Source organism: Ostrea edulis, chromosome 9 (genome assembly GCF_947568905.1).
Source record: "Ostrea edulis chromosome 9, xbOstEdul1.1, whole genome shotgun sequence".
In the NCBI taxonomy this organism is placed as follows: Eukaryota; Metazoa; Mollusca; class Bivalvia; order Ostreida; family Ostreidae; genus Ostrea; species Ostrea edulis.
In genome coordinates, this window is record NC_079172.1 from 60,958,763 (window position 1) to 60,984,150 (window position 25,388).

The 25,388-nt window shown below is 35.2% G+C and overlaps 1 protein-coding gene and 1 long non-coding RNA gene across 2 annotated transcripts in view; one reads left to right on the top strand and one right to left on the bottom strand.

Moving 5' to 3' along the window:
* The first annotated feature begins 584 nt into the window (after positions 1–584).
* Positions 585–8,224, top strand: LOC130050246 (uncharacterized). The gene is made up of 6 exons (XR_008798682.1): positions 585–832; positions 1,311–1,429; positions 4,607–4,653; positions 6,058–6,138; positions 7,566–7,652; positions 7,826–8,224. It is a non-coding gene; the product is annotated as an uncharacterized LOC130050246 (long non-coding RNA).
* A 2,431-nt stretch (positions 8,225–10,655) lies between these two features.
* The window catches only part of LOC125658672 (fibropellin-1-like), a 28,488-nt gene continuing 13,755 nt past the window's right edge, over positions 10,656–25,388 (bottom strand). Inside the window, exons 9-22 of the mRNA XM_056150804.1 lie at positions 24,191–24,301; positions 23,512–23,622; positions 23,231–23,341; positions 22,912–23,022; positions 20,240–20,350; positions 19,660–19,770; positions 18,093–18,203; positions 17,451–17,561; positions 17,133–17,243; positions 16,777–16,887; positions 16,391–16,501; positions 14,860–14,973; positions 14,319–14,406; positions 10,656–11,639 (exon numbers count right to left, since the gene is read on the bottom strand). Of these exons, the coding sequence (XP_056006779.1) occupies positions 11,525–11,639; positions 14,319–14,406; positions 14,860–14,973; positions 16,391–16,501; positions 16,777–16,887; positions 17,133–17,243; positions 17,451–17,561; positions 18,093–18,203; positions 19,660–19,770; positions 20,240–20,350; positions 22,912–23,022; positions 23,231–23,341; positions 23,512–23,622; positions 24,191–24,301 (1,538 nt within the window). The 3' untranslated portion in view covers positions 10,656–11,524. The remainder of the gene's footprint in view (positions 11,640–14,318; positions 14,407–14,859; positions 14,974–16,390; positions 16,502–16,776; positions 16,888–17,132; positions 17,244–17,450; positions 17,562–18,092; positions 18,204–19,659; positions 19,771–20,239; positions 20,351–22,911; positions 23,023–23,230; positions 23,342–23,511; positions 23,623–24,190; positions 24,302–25,388) is intronic.

A 25,388-nucleotide genomic window follows, 5' to 3' on the forward strand; every position in this document is an offset into this window, starting at 1 on the left:
TATTAGTATGCAAAAATAGGGTGGGATCATTTAAAAATCTGCGCCAGAAAAGATAAAATCCATATGAAAGCTTCCTGACATAGTACAGATTAAAGTTGATAAAACCGTGGTCGCCGGGGGTAGGATGGGGTTACAAGTAAAGTAGAAATTTACACGAAAGCTTCCTGACATAATGTAGATTGAAGTTTGTTAAAATCATACCCCCGGGGGTAGGATGGGACCACAATAGGGGATCGAGATTTTACGTACAAATATAGAGTGAGAATCTTTTAAAATCCCTTTCTCAAGATCCACTGAAAGCTTCCTGACATAGTGGATATTCAAATTTGTAAATATCATGCCTCCCACCCCTCGTGTGTTGAGGCCACAATAGGGATCAAAGTTTTACATGCGAATATGTAGGGAAAATCTTTAAATATATGCCATTTGAAGTGACTTAGGTAAGCGATTGGTCCTTAGGCCTCTGTTTTTAAAATCATAATTCCCCTTCTGTAATTTAAGCTCAGCCTTATTATCAATATACATGTATTCAATGAAAATGAAAAGGAGATAGTATAGCAGACAGCAATTTCCCCCCAAATAAAAATGCATGTAGATAGAACTATGGTTTACTTTACAAATTGTTCCAGAAATTCATTTAGTCAACCTAAAAAAATGTACAATATTTTCCAGTTCTATTTTCCAGTTTTATTACTAAACAGCTCTTCACGAAAGAGGCTGGATTGATATATCAATCACGTAATATTTGTAGATAATGATTAATTAGCAGCAACGAACATATATATTGCGCGTGAAAACTTTAGCAGCACTGTATTCAGCTGATACTCTACAGGTAAGTGTCAATTATTGAAACATACTCTCTACAGTTATTGTCATACGTGCTTCCATATCTTAAAGAAAAATTCTCTTGAAAATGGGGATAGTTGGTGTCCCTACATTTAGGAAGGGGTATTTGCATAATAGGGCTTGAAAAATAAGTTACAATACATTTTTCACATTATTTATAATTTAAACTTCAAAACGCCGGTATATTATGAAAAATTTAGAAGGCTCTAGTGCAATTATATACGTTCTAAGGAGGGCTACGGAGTATTGTATTTTAGAAGTACGCATATTGTTGTATTTTTCAAGATTTTCCTACAGTGAATATGGATAATGAAAATGCATTGCAAGCCTGAAGGGAGGTTCATAAATTTTCCCCCAAAAATATTCGAATCTTTTCAAAAATATACATGAATAGTGTGTAAAATAACAATAGTTCAATGTTTATAATACTCACTAACAAGGCAATATTGTAAACTTTGGTATAGTGATCTTTATCCTGCTATTGTGAAATGAAGACCCGGTCTGTAATAAAGAAGGACTCCAAAAGTGAGGAAGAACAACGTCTGGATATTCCAATGGATTCCCAACAAAGCCATGGAAATCGGTAAAATGTTTTTTTAAATTGAAAATGCATTTGAAAGATATGAATTATATGATTATTGTATGCGCATAAACCAACCAAGATTTACGTGTTCAACTGTGTCCAGTACCATATGTAATTTTTTATAGATCATGGGCCAGTAATATATTACCCCCCCCCCCCTTCCCGCAACCTTTGGGATTTTATGAAGGTAGTATAAAGTAAAGGTAAATAAAGGTTGTTTGACAAATCTTCAAGATATGGTCTTTTGAATTAAAAAAAATATTTGCAAATTCATTATGGCCGTTACTATGATCCATACCTCATTACCGGAATACAGTGGAGCCTCGTTAATCCGGACACTTTGGTTCCCAGCAAAATCGTCCGGATAAATGAAGCGTCCGGATAATTGAATCGCTTATTTTCTAGCATTACATAAGTAACCAATATGTGCCTACTTTATTGATGCATAGTGAATTAAACACATTCTATCATTGGATTTAACCATTTGCATTAGTAAATAAATTATGATAATGTTAACATTTACATGTATTTCAAAGCACTAAAATTTAATGTACGTGTTCAGTGTATTTGTCTGTGCTTACATTGTACATATGATCCTTACAAATAAATATACAAAACTGTGTATCGTCTGCACTAAAACAAATAATGAAGCACTTTATGTAACTATAAGTAAATATATCATTAGTAACTAACATAATCATTTACACTTCAAGCATTTCATCACACTTTAATTCTTAACAATCTTCATCGTCCAAAGTTGGTATAAGAATTTCGTGATTATCATGTCAGTTGACAACATTCTTTAACCAAAATTCAATCTGCCCGAGTTTATATTTCTTATTCTATAATTATACAAGACAATATCGGGAGAACAAAATCATTTAAGCTCGTAATATCAAGACCTACTGCTGCTTTGATCTAGCCACGCGCACCTATTATTTTCATGATGCGATAATAACGGAACAAAACTCGGGTGAAACTAACATTACAGGTACATACAGAATTTAATTGTCATTTCCCTTAAAATGGTAATTTTCTCACTTCTACCCAGAGTTTAAAAATTCGAAAGCAATAAAGCTCTACAACATCGTAACAAGAATCAATCGTACACGGGTACATTCTACATGCGTGACATTCTAAACGTTAAAAAATTATACTACATATACATGTGCATGAACATACACATATTTCACGCCAATCAACAGTATAAAATCCAGAATCTAGAAGTATAATCTACACTCTTTAGATTTGAATAAGCCGATAATAATCAATTTACGAATCAGTACAACTGATGTGTTGCAGTTAAAAAATTATCATTACGGCATGATGTTTAATTTATTAATACTATTAGGGTATTGATCAAGACTATAAAACAATATGCTACAGATTTATTTACAAAAGTCACCCCTACACGCAATAAAGATATTATGTGCGAAAATTGGCAATACAATGTCTCGATCGGCACGTGCTATCTAACAGACTTATCATCACACACCACCTAATTGGAGGGAGGTGTTGACAGGGTACAGGTAATCGCTTCAATTAGACAGTTTGGCTTGTTTTCGTTATACTTTACGCCTTACTAAAATAGGCCGACACAGACCTTCCCTAAACAAAATTACCGTCCGGATTAACGGTACAATTTTCAATGCATTATAACGTTTTGTAGTAAAAAGTGACCGTCCGGATCCGGAACGCGAATTTCCGGATTAATGATGCAAAATAACGTATAAAAATTCCGTTCCCTAGAAAAATCGTCCGGAAGGTGAAGCGTCCGGATTAATGGCGTCCGGATTACCGAGGCTCCACTGTATACTATTTATTATTTGCCCCAAAACTTGAATATGTCTCCATGCATTAAAGTTATGGTTTTGGCTGGGCCCATATTTATCATTTTACGGAGATTTATAATTATATTACTTCAACGAAGGAACACCCCCCCCCCCCCCCCCCCCCCGAGACCAAGGATCTGACACATCGAACAATCTTTAAAAGGAAAGACAGCCCTAAACACATTGTTGCTTTTATGAATAAAGTACTACTCACTAATATCGTAAATGACAGGCTTTAACAACAAAAATTACATTAATATTAAGCTATCATATATTTTGAGATACCTTTAATTCATGACATCACGGCGTCAGTTCCGGTTTATTTCATCAGCAGCACGGTAAAGTTTGGAGCCGTATAAAGAACCCGTTCTTTCGCAAGAAGAAATTGAGAAAAGACGTTCATTCGAATCGCAGACCAGGCAGACCGTACACGTTTCTTCATACAAATGTCTCGAATACACAAATGATGGATGCATAGTTTACATAGTATTTATAGAGTATTTTCTTTTCAAATGACTTGGTTGGGTTAGGAATTTTGAAAACAAAACTTTTTCACATCTCCCCTTTGCATTAGTGTAATTAACTGCTTGACAGGAAGGCATCAACTTATTTATTAGTAAAATCTACCACATGTACATCTTTGATGATCTTAGAATCTCCTCGAAACCGGAACAGACAGTGTGACGTCAAAATTATTGATTTAAATTGTGGTCTTGAATACAAAAGATTTCCATAGCATGGCCGCCTTATAGATGTAGATACTTTCGCTTTTAGACAATCATTCCACCTCTCGTATATCCTGGCCTATCTCAAGTCTTACTTTTAAATTCTAACGTGTCGTGCGTGTATGATATCGTATCTTGTGTCAATCCTATTGTATCGTGTGTCAATCCTATTGTATCGTGTGTTAATCCTATTGTATCGTGTGTTAATCTTATTGTATCGTGTGTTAATCCTATTGTATCGTGGGTTAATCATTGTGTGTAATCCTATTATATCTTGTGTCAATCTTATTGTATCGTGTGTTGTGTTACTCTAAATGTATGTTGTGTTAATCCTATTGAATCGTGTGTTAATCTTATTGTATCGTGCGTAATCCTACTATTGGTGTGTAATTCTATCGTGTTTTGTATTGACCCTATCATACCTTACATAATCCTATCGTGTCGTGTGTTAATCCTATTGTATTGTTTGTAATCCTATTGTATTGTGTGTTAATCCTATCGTATCTTACGTAATCGTATCATATGGTGAGTATCATCTTAGGAATAACGTACTGCAATGTATAGTATCACAATGCAGTGTATGAAATGTTACATTTGAATCGTTTAAATTAACATTTCAGAATGCATTCTACACAGTCTTCGTCTTCAGGTGACACGTCAAAGACAAGTAAGTTCATTCCAAACACAGTAGTGTTAATCATATAAGGATTTTATCATCCCATTGTAAAGAATTCAAGGCCAGGTGTGCAATATTTAAATTGAACGCGTAGATTTAAATGATAGATTATAGGAGTTATGAGATTTATCACTGCTTGTTATTGTCATTTTTCATCATAAAATACACGTATGAACAAGTGAAGATAGCGCAAAATGATCAATCTCACGAATCCTGTAAAATAGAAAATTAAGAGAAGGGCAAACACGGACCCCTGGACATGCTAGAAGTGGTATCACGTGCATAGGAGGAGCAAACATCCTCTGCTCACCAGTCCCACCCACCGTGAACCCCATATCTTGATAAGGTAAACGAAGTGATCCGTAGGCAAAATCAATATGTTAAGAACGGCCTGATAATTTAATTAAAATGAAATCATGATTTATAATATAATTTGGATGAAATATGTCAGTCAACATTCGACCTAAGAAAAGGTTGTATTTCAAAATTAGATCATTATAATGTCCCGACTTTGCGAAATGCTTACTGTAAACGGAACTATTTACACCCCTATAGCAGCATCGTATTTATCAGTAGCCTGCCTCGATTTAGATATTGATCATACGCAGATCATGCCCTCACATACCAAATCAGTTGAGAGACACAAACACTATATAAAGGTGGTAATGGAATATTGCTACAAAAGCATAGGAAGTTAACGATAGAGAAGCTGAAGTAAATTCGTTTGTCAAATAGTGATGTTGTTAGTGTGTCATTGAGATCTATATTCAACAAGATATCTAAATATGAAGCAGATATGGAAGACTGTGGTGTCTTTCATTTCAAATTCACAGGGATATTTCGAATAGACATGTGAACGAAACTGCATGAATTAGTATTATTAATAGATAAAACGTCGTCTGTATATCTAAATGTCGAGTGAAAGGCCACTGCAAGAGACTTGTTTTCTCCCTCGTAGAAACTTTTGAATAAATGTCTCATACAACTACAAAATACAGGTCATATAAGAATGGAGCTGCCCCTCGGGTATTCGGACACAATTACCAAAGACTAGGTACATGTAGTTATTATCAATGAGGAACTCCAGCATCTTTATCATATCAAATTCAAAGTATTTGTGCGTAGAATCAGAGTGGTGTTTAACAATATTCAGAACCGATGTTCAAAATCCGTTGTGTATTTTGTGTCTTTTCCTTGAGAGTTATACTTACGTGAAGAATCACATCTTCTCAAGTCACGGGGTAACGGACAGTAAGCACAGTAAGAGAAAATAACACACATTCTATACAAAGTCATTGACTTCTACCAGTTTTCAAAGTGAAAACCAAAGGTCACTGGCGAATATACTTGTGAATGTATTTTTACGTGGTGGTTTACTTCTGTTCTAAATTCTAGGTTACATTTCAACCTCGGATATTGGAGTTCAAACGGAATTATTGATGGCGGATCCCAGTTCATGGCGTATCGTTTTGTTCCGTAAGTACATGCCATTATTTTGTGTCAAAACGTAACAATTTATCTTTGCTGTAAAAATCATTTCAATTTTTTATTCTTTTTTCATGTACATCTCATAGATGGGAAGATTGGTTTTTTGAACTTTTGTTTTTATTAATAATGAACAAAGAAGCTTCTATACATTTCGGTTGTGCTCATGTACATTTGAACGCATGTACCACGCACTTCCACCCACTCAAGTGTGCCAAACGGGGATAGGGTTTATCACTACTAAAGTGGGGAATTCTTTATTTCTTTTTATTAATTTATAGAATTTTGATCCGTTTCAGACATGAAACAATAATCCTGTTCACGATGATCATTTGATTACGTCGATAATATTTGTTTTAAGCCAATAACATTTTCCAACACAAATGAAGACTTAATTCACAACCACTGATATTGACACAGCAGTAATATTAAACGATTGTATCTAAACGGGACCATAGAAAACAAATCCAATAAAAAGCAGACGATTTGTTTTTCATTTTGCTATGTAATAAAATAAATTTTGTTTGCTGCGAATCAATTGATATTGACGGATACCATGATCAATTTCATAAATAATCAAAAAGTAGGGCGAAAGCACCTTTATTACATAGAGGGAAATCAAATATAAAATCGATTTGTAATCAAGATTGCATATTCAATTTAAGAGTACAGAAAATGTGAAGATACCAAACAGTGATCAATCTCATAACTTCTATAAAGAATTTCATAATTAAGGGTTTGCCAAATACGTACTCCTGGACATATCAAAGGTGGGATCAGGTGCCTAGGAGGAGTTAGCATCCCCTGTCGACCGGTCACACCCGCCGTGAGCCCTATATTCTGATCAGGTAAACGGAGTTATCCATGGTAAAAATTAGTGTACCAAGAACGGGCTAACAATCGATCGGTATGAAACAAGTCAGACAGCACTTGACCATAATATACCTTTCATATTAAATTGCATAGCGGAGTAGTTCAGTATGTTAGCACATCGACTGCTGAACTATAGATTACCGGTTTGGGTCCAGCAGGAGTTGTAAATTATCTTCTCATTGCTTTCTATTACAGCTGCATTTTTGATTAAATAAAGTAAATTTGAAAGTTTTCAATTACAAAATATCATTGTACATGCCTTCCATTTTTCATCCATATTAAATTTCTCTGGTGTAGCTTTCCTCCTTAAGTTCTTAAGAGGCTAAATGATCACTTTATCAAAATTTTGTAGATTTGTGCTCAATCTCTTCTTCGTTTCAGAAGTCAAATTGTTTACTGTTTTCCAAGAAACAATTTGAACTATCGGAAACAACTTCATCATGTACGATTAGTGTGTTGCAAAATTCAGTTAAGATTGGTCTGCAGGATATACATGTATTTAAGCATTTTTACATGAAGTTATAATTACTGTGTCATATTTCTAGCACGTGACGTACAAAACGCAGTTCGCGCCTGGGAATCAAAGAGACGAGAATTATGACCCGTAGGAGATTACCAAATCCAAAATATAGGTATGAGGAAGTTTCATCATCAACGTTATCATCATTATAGACTTTTTTGTTAATCAATAATGACATGAAATGAACATGTTAAGTGCCCCGAGCATACTACCCAGCTAAATCATTTAAAGTTAGATTGTTAAACATGTTTTTGTGGTTCTTATCTGTGATATTTTGTTTTTTAGCATCGGGAAAGACAAAGATTTATTCACATCCAGAAACTCTGACTATCTGATTGATAATCTTATATTCTCATTATTAAATGTTTTAGTTTATGTAAATTTATCACAGTAATGATGACGCGCTCCTCACTGTACAGTACTGTATTGTACCTCATTCACAAGAACAGAGCTAATATTCATTGTGACACCTATACATGTATATAAATCCAAATTACTTTTTTTAAAAAAAAGAGATCACAGTGCCCGGTATAAGATAATAAAATTTTGAAAGAAATAAAATAAACAACACGCAAAGTTAAAACACACTAATTCAAAATGTAACGCCCGAGGATCTTAAAGTGAATAGTGCATATCTATAGTTGTTGTAATAGATGTATCGTGTGATTAAATGCTTTAACACTATCTAATTATTATCTTGTTATTAGATGTTTAACGATTTAGCATTATGATATCGTGGTTTTAACATTTTTCGTTGGAAACAAATTGTCGCTAGGCGTAGCCGCACTCTATGGTCACATCTGCTGTTTTGGAGTACCAGCGACAGGTAGCGGGGACGATCTGGATAACTTACCTGTTGTAAACGGCATGTAAGAATCTGCAGACGACCGAGGGAACTTATTCAACTATTTTCAAAACTAGATTTGATCCGTAATCGGAAGGGTGAAGAAATCGATCAAAATAAATGAATTAAACGATTTTATATCTTGTAAATGAACAATCGTGTCGTTGTTCAATCTAGTCGATCGGTCCTTTATTGTGAGATTTATTCATGATGGGACTGTTAAGTTAATGGAATGACCGCATTTTGCAGTAATGCACATATGCTTAAAACATTTTGTCGGAATAAATTACGAACTCATTTTGATATGTGAAAAACACATCTTTTATTAATTACATTTACATTGTAAGAAGAATAATGCTTGGTTTTCCTCAATGATCTCACATAATATCATTCAGAGCATATAGCTGTTGAAAGAAACATAAAAAACAATAGTGAAATAATAGCATCACCCAAAAGCGATTTGGGAAGAAATTTTCCGCATACACTCGTTTGATATATTTGATTTACTTTCTTTACATGGTAACAATAAGTGCCTGCTTATCTCTTTAGATTAGACTCTACACGACTAACGTCGACCTATACGATGTTATAGATAATTGTGCACACGTAAAGTAAAACGTCATTAACAATCTCTGAAAACAGCGACAACGCAGTCGGATATATCAATCCCGAGGCCATAAGATTTATACTCACTCACCTTTTAAGGGGGTAAAGGACACCAAAATGACAAAAACTTATCCTTTTTAGTTACAGATTGTTCACTAAAACTAACACTCTCCACCCCACCCCTTAGATCCGCCATCACTCTGTTGTTGCTATAAAAGTGAAACTTTGATAAAAAAAATGAACTCCGGTAAGTTTTGTCGTCTGGGAGCCAGGTTACAATTTCTATTTCTGATTTATTGAAAAGTGGGCGTCATTTTTCTTTTGGGTGGCTGGCTTTTCTAAGCGATGGGGTTTCCTTGGCTTGCTGGCTCCTCCAAGGGGTGGAGTTTCCTTGGCTTGCTGACTCCTCTAAGGGGTGGAGTTTCTTTGACTGTCTGGTTCCTCTAATGGGTGGGGTTTCCTTGGCTGTTTGGCTCCTCTTAGGGGTGGAGTTTCCTTGAATGGCTGACTACTCTAAGGGGTGTGGTTTTCTTGGTTGACTGACTCCTCTAAAGGGTGGATTTTTCTTGGCTGGCTGGCTGGTTCCTCTAAGGGGCGGGGTTTTCTGAGCTGGTTCTGTGTAATGTAGTTTAATAACTTGATTTGGGCAATAGTAAAATATATGGAATATCAAACTTTAATGAAAGTATGAAAAAATTGGAATATTTTAGCAGTTAACGTTCATATACTAATATGCAAAAAGAAATTACAACAACAAAACAAAAAAAAGCACCCCCCCAATCCAAAACTTCTATCATATTTAGGCTAATCCATTTATTTTTATGTAAAGCATTGCAATACCACACACATAGTGCAAAGTACATCAAAATAAAGCACGAATATTTGCCATTGGTCCAAATAAATGAAGATACATTGAAATTAACATTCAATAATTTACTTGTATCATTGCTAATTAGAAATTTGATATTTAATAATTCTGTGTAACTTAATTCGGCGGAGATGCGGTCTAGAATTAGAAGAAAGTGAAATTCAGGCTTTCTATAATTGGAAGTCAAGAGAACAATGACACGAAGATAGGCGGTGTTCAATAACTTAATTAAACAGCAAAGTAAAAAATAAACATATGTAAATGGTTCCGCAAACTGGTGCATCTCTAGTTATATTGTATATTTTTTATAAAAGGAAAAACACCACAGTTATGATACAATTTCTTATATTCATGTACAGATCAATTGTACACGCCTTAGTTTTATCATTTTATACTGGAAGGCAACATCGAGGTAATCTGCCCAGTTTTTGGGCCTAGATGGTTGGTTTAATATTAATATGTATTCGGATTGACCAAAAACAAAATAAATAGATAAATAAAAAGCACACCCCAGCAAAAAAACAAACAAAACAAAACAACCCCCCCCCCAAACCCCCCCCCCCCCCAATTTAAAAAAACAACCTATCTTCATTGAAACCAACGCCTGTATCTTGGGTTAAAAGAAGTTTAACACAAGTTGTTATAACGCCAACAAGTGTTTCGGTACAAATTATTATATTTGATATAAGTTTGACTAAATTTTGTTTCTTTTGACAATCAAATGATACTGAATTTGGCTGAATTCTTACAATTTTCAGAATGTGGTATAAAGGAAGCAAAATTCAAACTATGTTCGACAAATTCAACTAGCTTTTGTATATTGTCATCATAATAAATGTGCAAATAAACAGAATATAATACAAACAACTCTAAGGCTTCGCGAATATTACAAATAAACAGAATATAATACAAACAACTCTAAGGCTTCGCGAATATTACAAATAAACAGAATATAATACAAACGAATACAAAACTTCGCGAATATCACAGGTCGACAAAATATAGTAGATGTGACATGACAGACAAAATGCAAATAAAGAAAATATGAAAGACTTTAAAATGAGTTTGTACACGTCAATATGAGTGGGGATGTTTACAGAATAAAAATAAATATTATCTAAACGTCATTGTGAGATTGTTCTCGGAATAAGAATAAATATGTTCAAGTCAATATAAGAGAGAATGTTCACAGAATAAAAATAAATGGAAAATTAATATGTACATATCAATATGAGATTGTTCACAGAATAAATATAAATATGTACACCTGAATGTGAGAGAGACTGTTCACAGAATAAAAAGAAATATGTACATATCAATATGAGATTGTTCACAGAATAAATATAAATATGTACACCTGAATGTGAGAGAGACTGTTCACAGAATAAAAAGAAATATGTATGCATCATTATATCGGAGACTGAATAAAGAGACTTGTTCCCAATCGATGGTGTGAACGGTTGAATTTGTTTTTACGTCACGAATTACCCAGAATATTAACACAAGAAAATGTACAATGTATATCAAACATGAAAACTGGAGTGAAGTTACAGAATTTGTGAAAGTTTCTTACGGCTGGACGAAAATTCGAACTGAAGTGTCGATGTTTTTCCAAAATGGGGACTAACGGAAAACACTGAAAATTAGATATCGAAATTAAACATTGTCAGGAAAAGGACAAGCTTGACGGAAGTTTCCCCCCGCTCGAGAAGATTTTCTTGGCTGGTCCTAATGACGAGTCCTTAAACACGATAATTCCTGAACAGTCGTCAGGTGTTTCTCTGAAACATAAAATAAAATGGAAGAAATCGATATGTCACCATTGATGAAATTGATAATCATTTCTTGTGAGATAAGCAGGCATGTGGTCCAAACATTTAGGAAAAGTAGGTTACTTATGATTTTATGTGTAGCCTACGGCAACTCTCTGTCAGTGCATTTCATTTTGATTGTAGAATACTGTTGTTTATATATCTGTAACAGGAAGGGAGAAAATGCAACGAACCAGACCGGGATTCGAACCTGGGCCCCCTTAATCTCTAGTCAGGTGCTCTACCAACTGAACTATCTAACCACCGGCGATCGAACTCGACTGACCGCTACATTCCTCCCTCCTTAAATGTCTTCACACCTGAAGACATCAACCTAGGATCTTTATCCCCTGGCAGGCATTTTAACCTGTCAGTTCTAGGGACTGGTCTACGGCACCAAATTATGTAACCGGAAGTAGAATTCTTTAGTGATTAAGTATTAAAGTTACCAGCCAACTTGGCTTATAGCAGTACTCTACCTCCAACTATCAAAGATCAACCCAGGTAAGGGGATTTCTGAACTATGATCAACGCTAAATGAAAACACTGTTTAAAGTTTTATAAGTTTAATAAAGTGAGAATTAACCTTTGTAAATGATAACAAATAATAAGTAATAATCAAAATATAATCTTTGTAAATGTTAACAAATAATAAGTAATGATCAAAATATAACAAGTAGTAAAGTCTATGGAAATTTCACAGAAACAAATAAAGTTATATCAGAAATATGATTTAATTCAGCAAATGAACAACAATAATCTCAATAAATAGATAAGAAGTTCATGAAAAATTAACTAATAAAAAAAAATGGCAGGAATGTAGAAGACTAAAAAAAATGTATGTCCCTACTGGGCCTCCTTACTTAGACAAATGCTCAAAAATCCTACTCTATAAATAAACCAGTGAGGTGGAAAATATAAGAGAGAGATGATCTACATCACCCAATATGAACTCTACTATTAACACTCTAGAGTTGAACTATCAACAATAATGTAAAGTCTGGGCTCTAAAAATAACTGACCCAGAAAATAAACAACACCAAAAATATAAAGGGCAAAATAATAATAAATAGTGGTTCTAGAATTTACACCTGTTATCTACATGTCCTTAGACCAGGCTGGACTTGGTAAGGGGAAACTTAAACTTTATAAAACCTACATCCTAAGCTTATTCCTAACACTATCAAAATCCTAGAACTTATGAAAAACATGCAACTAAAGCTAAGACCTAGAGTGCTGTTAAATCATAAGATTTTCCTAGCACAAAGGTACTAATGAAATAGTGCTGATAAACCATGAGGTTTTCCTGCACAGTAAAGAGGAACTAACCATGAGGTCGTGTTCCCCAACCCAAGTGAAGAAAACTACACGAACACGGCTTTAAATATCCTAGCTAGGCCCAAAAATAGAAGCCAATAAATATCAAAGATCCTGAGACTAACTTAGCCAATCAGAACACAGCTATCAAAAGTACTATGGAAAGACTGCCAACATGGATGACACTTCCTGTTTTAAAAGTAAAACATGTGGAATGTCAACACATGACCTAACTTAAAAACAACCAACAATAAAGGGGTTTTATGTAAGTAACAACTGAAAATTCAAAGTAAATTGAATTATCATACTGAAATACCAGCAAAACTAGCTAAATAGAGATTACGAAACCAAGGCTGTAAAATAAAAATCAAAACCACTACATATCAAACGAATAAAGACTCCAAAAATCGGGGCATCACCTTGGCAACATATTTTGTGATACAAAATTTATTGATTGAATATTGTTTAATGTCCCTCTCGAGAATTTTTCATCCATATGGAGACGTCACCATTGCCAGTGAAGGGCTGCAAAATTTCATCCTATGCTCGGCGCTTACGGCCTTTGAGCAAGAAGGGATCTTTATTGTGCCACACCTGCTGCGACACGGGACCTCGGTTTTTGCGGTCTCATCCGAAGGACCGCCCCATTTAATCGCCTCTTACGACAAACAAAGGGGTACTGAAGACCTATTCTAACCCGAATCCCCTCGGGATAATTCTTCTTGAAAGTGTATTTGAAATTGAATGCAAACACATGTATGCAAATAAAACTATCCGACAAGAAATGAAGACTCTCTCTTCCTGGAAACCAATAGAGACTCATACCTTTGTGCAAACTAGGATCTTTCTTGAAAGTTTGAAAAAAAATGAATTCATATGAAACTGAAATTAAATCTTAGCACTAGTATTCTTTTGCACATAAAATTCGAAATTTCCCTTTTAGTGACTTTAATTAACTCCTGAAAACGAATAGAAACTAAGACCTTTATGTAAAGTACTATTACTACATTTCTGGCAAACATTTTACAAAAAATGTGGCTTTAATATCTTGGAATACGAGAAATTTCGGAATTACCAAACGTAAACTCCCTGCAATTCTGACGAAATCCTTTTCAAAAACATAACACTTAATCTTGAAAAGCAATAGGATAAAATATTTGTGTACAAAGTTTCAGTGCGAATTTAATAATAACCGAGTCAAAGATGTTGCTTTCTCATATCTCACGCAATAAATGTCGAACGTATACAAGAACGAGCGAAGTTCGTGTAAGATACTGAATAGTACACAATACCATAGAGGCCTACATGTGTGCACAAATAACAAATCAATACCTTCTGAATCGTTTCCATAAAAGAAAGAGTAGAAATATCAGGGACAATATCGCGCCACACACTGCAGGAACCAGCAGAGAAAGATTGACTACAACAAATAAACAGATAATGGTTTTATCAACACTCATATACAGCTGTACACTAAAGTTTCTCACTACATTTAACAATATCAACATTAAACATGAAGAGATTTGTCCACAGCGGGTGTGATCAGTCAACATGGGATGCTTACTCATCCTAGGTACCCGATCCCACCTCTGTTGTATCCAGGGTTTGTGTTTGCCGTACTACTCTTAATATTTAAGATTACTACTCGTTATCTTCACGTTTTCATAAAATCAAATGTGAACGATTTTGTTCACACAATGTCATCATCTAATAATATCAAACCTGAAATTTTTTCTCTCCCTTTTGTCGTCTTATGATATCTGATAATATCAAACGTGAAAGGTTTGCTCATTTCTGCATCTGAAATGCTGTGAGATGTGAAAATATTCATCCATATATCTAATAAAAATCAAACGTGAAGGGTTTTACTTACTGGTTGTACAGCGATATCCGACAAATAGAAAGGAGTCACAAACACAGGTATATCTGTTGACGTCATCAACGCATGCGCCATGCACACAGGGAGAGCTTGCACATTCATCTATATCTATTATATATATATTCATTCATTCATTGATATCTAAAGAAATGAGGTCGATTGATATATACTGATTGAAAATAGTTTACAAATATATTTCCATATACGAGAAACATATGAATTTTTAACTTTGCATAATACACTTTACCTGGAATAGGTCAGCTGAGAAATTCCATGAGATTTGGTGTGGCTAATTGAAATGAAATAAAAACTTCACATGGGAATTTTCAGACGCTCTTTGACCTTTGTATCATTACATTAGTCCGTGTAAACTGGAATATTTCAGTTATCAATACGTAGTCAACTTTGAAGTGTTATGTTTGAGGTTTAGCTAATTCCGAGGACTTGACGAAGGGACAGTCACAACCTACATTTACGACTCAGTTTTCTCACGGCCAGGTATCGAATCAACAAAAGGAGCGTTATAGCACTGAACCATTGTGAGGGACGCTTGATAAATGGTTGTAAAATGATTCAAATCACAGTGAAAATTTTTTCATTATACATGTGATAGGTCTTCCCAATGAGGCATTTAAATATGAGATACCAGGTCACGCATGGAAGGTGTTGGAATAATGGAGAAGCCCTGATTCAATCGCTTTTTCAAGCTGGTGAGGTCTCGATCAGTGAAATAAAAGCACATTATCTTGCACCATTCTTTCGATATTCTCTTTATATAAGTACAAGCAGAAGAAAAAAAAAATACCATAGTACAGTAAAGGCTCAAGGTATTTGCCATGGTCAACTAGACCAATGATTTTAGCCAAGCGATAATGATGTGAAAGTTGCTATTTACAGTTTCTCTAATACAAGGACGAACGTTTACTGTTACGGCTTTGAGTTCCATGTGAAAGGTGAAGATAACGAGCAGTGCATGATCAATCTTATTACTCCAATAAGCAATACAAAATAGAGAGGTGGGCAAACACGGACCCCTGGACACACCAGATGTATACTATGTTTCTAGGAGGAGTAAGTATCCACTGTTGACCGGTGATCTTGATCAGGTAAAGAGAATTGTCAGTAGTAGTAGTCGGAGTAGTCAAAACCAGTGTGCCAAGAACGGCCTAAAATCGATATGAAACAAGTCAGACAGCATTTCACCCAAGGATAGGTTGTATAGGGAAACGATATTGTTACAACAACCATAGAATTTGCGAAATGCTGACTTAAACAAGACTGTTGAAACCCGTCCACCATCAACTTGTTTGTCAGTCATCTGCCTCGTTTTAAAAACTGACCATACGCAGAACAAGCTCTTGCGTATCGAATTAGTTGAGATATATAAGTATATTTCAAAAAATTGTAATTCTTCATTCACTGATATAGCATATCCCTACTAATGGTTGAGGCCTATCGTTATTGAATAGGTATCCTATGTAATGTAAATAACAAAAGACATCATGAAGAAATCACCCAGTTTTACCTGTCTGACAGTTTACATCCGCATAGCCAGGGTCACAATGACAGCTGTACATGTTCACCAAATCACTACAGCTTCCATGAACACAGGGGGAACTCCGACATTCATTGATATCTACAAAATGAATACACATGTATACACTCATTGATATCTACATAATGAATATACATGTAGACGCTCATTGATATCTACATAATGAATATACATGTAGACGCTCATTGATATCTACATAATGAATATACATGTAGACAGGTGTACACGTGAACGGAACATTAGATAACATTTTCACTTCGTACATCAAATAGCTGATGACTTCCAGTTCAAATTGATATATCAATGTAGTTCAGTTGTACTATACTTAATTTACTCAAGGTGTAACTACATTTTACCTGTCTGACAGTCTACACCGGTATATCCTGGGTCACAATAACAGCTGTACATGTTCACAAAATCACTACAGCTTCCATGAACACAGGGGGAATTCCGACACTCGTTGATATCTACATAAGTAATATGCATGTAGACACTCATTGATATCTACATAATGAATATACATGTAGACACTCATTGATATCTACATAATGAATAAACATGTAGACAGGTGTATAAACAAATAATTTTCATTCTTTCTCTGATATTGCATGTTCCTACTAAGGATTGACGATTATCGTTATTGAACAGGATGCTGTGATGGAATAACGAAAAGATATCATGATATCAAAAGGACGAAATTGCCCAGATTTACCTGTCTGGCAGTTTACACCGGTATATCCAGGGTCACAATGACACGTGTACATGTTCACCAAATCATTACAGTTTCCATGAACACAGGGGGAACTCCGACACTCATTGATATCTACATAATGAATATACATGTAGACACTCACTGATATATACATAATGAATATACATGTAGACAAGTGTACATGTAAATAGAACTTTAGATAATAACCTTGTTCACTTCAAGGTCAAATAGCGGATGATTTCCAGTTCAAATAAATGTCCACTCAGTCTAATTCAGAGGTATTGGAATGAGCCTACTCAAGGTGTATATAAAAATTACCTGTCTGACAGTCAACACCGGTATATCCTGGGTTACAATGACAGATGTACATGTTCACCAAATCAGAGCAGTTTCCATGAGCACAGGGTGAACTCTGACACTCATTGATATCTACAAAATGAATACACATGTAGACACTCACTGATATCTACATAATGAATATACATGTAGACACTCATTGATATCTATATAATGAATATACATGCAGACACTCATTGATATCTACATAATGAATATATATGTAGACACTCATTGATATCTACATAATGAATATACATGTAGACACTCATTGATATCTATATAATGAATATACATGTAGACACTCATTGATATCTACATAATGAATATACATGTACACACTCATTGCTATCTACATAATGAATATACATGTACACACTCATTGACATCTAGACAATGAATATATATGCAGACACTGATTGATCTCTAGATAATGAATATATATGCAGACACTCACTATATACACAATGAATAAACATGTAGACAGGTGTATACGTGAATGGAACATTAAATGACATGTTCACTTCGTACATCTAATAGCTGATGACTTCCAGTTCAAATTGATAAATCAATGTAGTTCAGTTGTACTGGACTTAATTTACTCAAGGTGTAAGTACATTTTACCTGTCTGACAGTCTACATCGGTATATCCTGGGTCACAATGACAGCTGTACATGTTCACCAAATCAGAGCAGTTTCCGTGAAGACAGGGAGAACTCAGACACTCATTGATATCTAAAGAAATGAGACCGTCTGATGTACACTGATAAAACATAGTTCATAAATACGATATTTCCATGTACGTTATGCATGTGGATTTTTAACTTTGCATAATACCACTTTTTGGTCAGTTGAAAAACGTCGTCTTAGATGAGATATGGTGTGGCTAATCAAAATGAAATAAAATCATCACGTGCAAATTTTCAGATATTCTTTGACCTTTGTATCATTACATTGGTCCGTGTAAACCAAGATATCCAGAATATTTCAGTTATTTCGGTTATCAAACGTCGTCAACTTTAAAGTACAATGCCCATGAGACACATGTGCCTATGTAAGTAACTAATGCCAAGGACTTGACAAAGGGACAATCAACATTGACTTTCTCGATTCAGTTTTCTCACGTCCAGGTATCGAATCCACAAAACGAGTCTTCTAACACTGAATCATTGTGATGATGTTTAATAATTAGTTATGAAATGATTTACATAACAGTGAAAATTGGTTTATTATTCATGTCGCAGGCCTTTCCATTGAGATCTTTTAGCCTGACGATCTAAGCCACGCATAGTAGGTGTTGGAATGATGAAGAATCCTCACTGAATCGTTTTCAATCCATTCGCATTTTCAAGCTGGCGCGGTCTCGATCAGTGAAATAAAGTCACATTTCTTTCCACTATTCTTTCGATATTTTTTGGTCATATATATATCTACCCCAACAAAAATACCATAGTGAATAAAAGGATCAAGGTTTTTGTTACGAATAATTAGACCGGTGACTCTAGCCTAGCGGTTATGTACTTATTTCGCAGGGTCCAGGATGGATACTCGATACCAGCGCCGTGTCAAACCAAAAACGCTCACCAAAGGAAGTAACTGTTATTTCGTCAAGGAAATGAAAGTCACGGGTCTTTAATGTGATTTTAAAAAGGTTCCGTGGTACGGTTTGTCTTGACACGAGCAACAACCTTTCCTGTTGCGGCTTTGAGTTCCATGTATATTTGGAAATTTACAATTTAGCTTTAAATTGTTTACATGAATAAAACATTCTTAAAATAGAAGTATACCTAACAAACAAATACTATTTATTCTCTGATATAGCATGTTCCTACTAATGATAAAAGAAAGGTGAAGATAACGAACAGTGTTCAATCTCATACCTCTTATAAGAATACAAAATAGAGAGTTGGGCAAACATGGACCCCTGGACATACCAGAGGTAGGATTTGGTGCCTAGGAGGAGTAAGCATCCCCTGTCAATAGATCATTATAACGAGCATAGAATTTGCAAAATGCTGACTTTAAACGAGACTGTTGAAACCCCTGCAACATCTGCATGTTTGTCAGTTGCCTGCCTCGATTTGAATCCTTATCATACGCAGAACACACTCGTGTCGTTATTGTATAGGATACTGTGTTAGTATAACAAAATACGTCATGGTATTAAAAGGAAGAAATCACTCAGATATACCTGTCTGACAGTTTACACCGGTATATCCTGGGTCACAATGACAGCTGTACATGTTCACCAAATCACTACAGTTTCCATGAACACAGGGGGAATTCCAACACTCATTGATATCTACATAATGAATATACATGTAGACACTCATTGATATCTAGATAATGAATATACATGTAGACACTCATTGATATCTACATAATGAATATACATGTAGACACTCATTGATATCTACATAATGAATATACACGTAGACACTCATTGATATCTAGATAATGAATATACATGTAGACACTCATTAATATCTACATAATGAATATACATGTAGACACTCATTGATATCTACATAATGAATATACATGTAGACACTCATTAATATCTACATAATGAATATACATGTAGACACTCATTAATATCTACATAATGAATATACATGTAAACAAATGTACACGTGAATAGAACGTATCAAATAATAATCGTGTTCAATTGATGCATCAAATAGCGGACGATTTCCAGTTCAAATAAATGTCCGTTCAGTCGAATTTAGATTTACTGTACTTAGTCCACTCAAGGTGTAAATAAAATTTACCTGTCTGACAGTTTACACCGGTATATCCAGGGTTACAATGACAGATGTACATATTCACCAAATCAGAGCAGTTTCCATGAACACAGGGGGGTCCCTGGCACTCATTGATATCTAAATATAGTCTGAGATGACAGTATAGACATATGTATAAATGTTCCTTTATACACGTTGAGATCGACTAAAAAACTAAGCATATGATTTTCAACTCCTTATAATTATCCATGTGTATTGCATGACTTTCCTGAATGCATGTCTGTAGATGACAATGTCATCCAAGTCACAACTCGATGCTGGACAGGTATGTGTCATGTGAATGTAATAGTTAATTAACTTTGATGACGTTGATAATTTTTTTTTTTTTTACATATGACATATACTGTAGAATCATTTAAATCGTGGGGGCAAATTTTCGTGGATTGCTGAATTTTTACGGGTTCGTGGGGACAAAATTTCGTGGATTTATACATTTGTGGGATTCTTGTATACTAGTTGCCTTTATTCGTTGAGGATGTAAATTCGTGGGTGAGGGGTACCAACGAATTCCCACGAAAATTGAGCCACCCCGAATTCTAATTATTGCACAGTATAAATGATTGACCAACAAACAAATTGCCCGTTGAAAGACTTCTTGATATTGGACGTTATTGCACAGTCATTGTACGTTGAAAAGCTTCACTGCCTTACCCGTACAATACCATACTGATTGAAAAATATTTACATTGTACAGCAATTTAAACCGTCTCTGTTATTACTTTCTGATATTGGAGTGAAATGTTCCACCTTCTTATCCGAAAAATAACTTCTTCATATGGGAGGATATTACTGTGTAATACTTTTACTGATATTGGAAGCTACCTGTAGCAAGAAATGCAACCGCCTTACCTGTGCAATTACTGTCCGATTTTGGACGTCATTGTACAAGAAAATTCAGTTCCTTACCCGTATAAATGATATTCAAATTAATATACAGCCAACAAACATCTCCTAAGCAATGCAATTAATTCCGCATATTGGAAGTTATTGAACAATAAGAAGCCCCATCCCCTTCTTGCACAATGTCTTCCTAATATTGGAAGTTATTGAACAGTAAGATCTCCCTCTCTTTACTTGTACAAAGACTGACCGATGTTGGAAGTCATTGTACAACAAGAAACTTCCCCGTGGGTCGAGATTTACTGAACAACTTCCAACAGAGGAAAACTGAAAAATTTAGACACATGTGTTACTCATACTGACGGACTTTAAAAACGCAACATCTAATTCTTTTCTAAAAATGATAATTTTTTTTTCAAACTCGTAAAATTTCCCCATCATACACCATACTCATACTATTACACGGGATTTTTCAGATGTTACTCAAAAACAATGGAGAGGTAAAGACCAGTTTTGTCATCGTGAAACAACTCTGTTGTCGATAGCAAATGCACTTACAACTTATAAATAGGAAATTAAACAATTCCGCGATTAATAATTAACAAAATCCAGTACTCGGTATGGTGCAAGCAGGTGTCAGTCAGCGGATGTAGATAGACGCGTTAACATTCATCTTGTACGACAAGCAGATTATTAGACGTAATCGCCAAACAGGGTCCATGAATGATCACCCCAAGCCAGCTGGCCGACCATTTGTGACAACGCAAAGTCAACAGGTGTTCATATGATAACGCCACTTTCAGAGCAGGTTTACGGCTGCTGCGACGACGGCGTAGAAAACAATTGAACGTCATGGTAAGGGAATTCATCGTAGGAGTTTCTCGAATATTGAAATGCCATGTGATTCTCTGCAGAAAACCTTACAAAGGTTTACAACTTAAACCCAACCATCAATGTTAATGATTGCAGTTTGCAGGAGAGCGGATAAATCAACGCCATTATTGGACATGAGTCTTGTTTTGTGATGAATAAAGATTGAACGTCAGTAATGCGGACGTCAGAATACGAGTTGAACGACGTGTGGAAGACCGTTACATAGTCATTTGCGTGCTTGAACAACACAGATTCGGTGGAGGTCAAAACAAATTTTCGCTCCTAATTGGTTATTTTGCACTTTAATGTAACGGCTCATCAGTATATAGATACCGTTCTATAGCCTATGTTGGAACCACTGATTCAGCAGCACAGACAAGCCAACAGATAGGTTTCAGCAAGAGCGATGACACACACTGCATAATGAACACGGAATTCTCCTTAAAGAAATGATATCAATGGTCTTGATTGGCCCACCATGTCCTTAGACCTTTATCCGATTCAACATGTTTTGGATGAGCTTGGTTGACGTGTGTGCAGCCTCCAGTCCCAGAATCCACAAGAACTGGGAAGGGAAATGTTGGAGGAGTGGCAGAATATTCCTCAAAGAACAATTCGCACAATTTGTCAGTCAATGGAACATCACCTACACGCCGTCATAAACGCCAATGGTGGACATTCCCGGTGAAAGTGAACCAAATCAGAGAGAATAGCAATGACGTTTTAAATTGAAGGATATTGGGCATTATTTATCAAAGATTATATACCAGAAACATGATATGTTTCAAATTAATTAGATAAGAAATAAGACCAAAATTGCCCAGTGTTCCGTTTTCAAACTGCCTCAGCATATATGGCGTGCGCAAAAATAAATATTATCATATCTATTTTAAAAAGATGATGAACAGAGAATGACAAAGATTTACCTGTCTGACAGTTTACCCCAGTATATCCAGGGTCACAATGACAGCTGTACATGTTCACAAAATCACTACAGCTTCCATGAACACAGGGGAAATTCCGACACTCGTTGATATCTACATAAGTAATATGCATGTAGACACTCATTGATATCTACATGATGAATAAACATGTAGACCGGTGTATAAACAAATAATTTTCATTATTTCTCTGATATTTCATGTTCCTACTAAGGATTAAAGATTATTGTTATTGAACAGGATGCTGTGATGGAAGAACAAAAAGATATCATGATATCAAAAGGAAGAAATCACCCAGATTTACCTGTCTGGCAGTTTACACCGGTATATCCAGGGTCACAATGACACGTGTACATGTTCACCAAATTACTACAGTTTCCATGACCACAGGGGGAACTCCGACACTCATTGATATCTAGATAATGAATATACATGTAGACAAGTGTACATGTAAATAGAACTTTAGATAATAACCTTGTTCACTTCAAGGTCAAATAGCAGATGAATTCCAGTTCAAATAAATGTTTGTTCAGTCTAATTCAGAGGTATTGAAATGAGCCTACTCAAGGTGTATATAAAAATTACCTGTCTGACAGTCAACACCGGTATATCCAGGGTCACAATGACAGATGTACATATTCACCAAATCAAAGCAGTTTCCATGAACACAGGGTGAACTCTGACACTCATTGATATCTACATAATGAATATACATGTAGACACTCACTGATATATACATAATGAATATACATGTAGACACTCATTGATATATAGATAATGAATATACATGTAAACACTCTTTGATATCTATATAATGAATATACATGTAGACACTCATTGATATCTAGATAATTAATAAACATGTAGACACTCATTGATATCTCGATAATGAATAAACAGGTAGACACTCATTGATATCTACATAATGAATATACATGTAGACACTCATTGATATCTAGATAATTAATAAACATGTAGACACTCATTGATATCTAGATAATGAATAAACATGTAGACACTCTTTGATCTCTAGATAATGAATATAGATGCAGACACTCACTATATACATAATGAATATACATGTAGACACTCATTGATATCTACATAATGAATAAACAGGTAGACAGGTGTACACGTGAATGGAACATTAGACGACATGTTCACTTCGTACATCAAATAGCTGATGACTTCCAGTTCAAAATGAGATATCAATGTAGTTCAGTTGTACTGGACTTAATTTCCTCAAGGTGTAACTACATTTTACCTGTCTGACAGTCTACATCGGTATATCCTGGGTCACAATGACAGCTGTACATGTTCACCAAATCAGAGCAGTTTCCGTGAAGACAGGGAGAACTCAGACACTCATTGATATCTAAAGAAATAAGACCGTCTGATATACACTGATAAAACATAGTTCATAAATACGATATTTTCATGTACGTTATGCATTTGGATTTTTAACTTTGCATAATACCATTTTTAGGTCAGTTGAAAAATGGCATCTCAGATGAGATATGGTGTGGCTAAGCCTTGATTTGAATCAAGATGAAATAAAAACATCACGTGCAAATTTTCAGACGCTCTTTGACCTTTGTATCATTACATTAGTCCATATAAACCAAGAGATGCAGAATATTTCAATTATTTCAGTTATAAATACGTCGCCAACTTTAAAGTACAATGCCCATGGGACACATGTGCCTATGTAAGTAACTAATGCCAAGGACTTGACAAAGGGACAATCAACATTTACTTTCTCGATTCAGTTTTCTCACGTCGAGGTATCGAATCCAAAAAACAAGCCTTCTAACACTGAATCATTGTGATGATGTTTAATAATTAGTTATGAAATGATTTACATAACAGTGAAAACTGGTTCATTATTCATGTCGCAGACCTTTCCATTGAGATCTTTTAGTCTGACGATCTAGGACACGCATAGTAGGTGTTGGAATGATGAAGAATCCTCACTGAATCGTTTTCAATCCATTCGCATTTTCAAGTTGGCGAGGTCTCGATCAGTGAAATAAAGTCACATTTCTTTCCACTATTCTTTCGATATTTTTTGTTCATATGCAAGGTGAAGATAAGGAACAGTGATCAATCTCATAACTCCTATAAGCAATACAAAATAGATAATTGAGCAAACACGGACCCCTGGACACACCAGAGGTGGGATCAGGTGCCTAGGAGGAGTAAGCATCCTCTGTTGACCGGTCACATCCGCCGTGAGCCCTATATCCTGATCAGGTAAACGGAGTTATCCGCAGTCAAAATCAGTGTGCCAAGAACGGCTTAACAATCGGTATGAAACACGTCAGACAGCATTTGAGCCAATGCGAGGTTGTATTGACGAACTAGATCGTTATAACGACCATAGAATTTGCGAAATGCTGACTTCAATCGAGACTATTGAAATCCCTGTACCATCAACTTGTTTGTCAGTAACTTACCTCGAT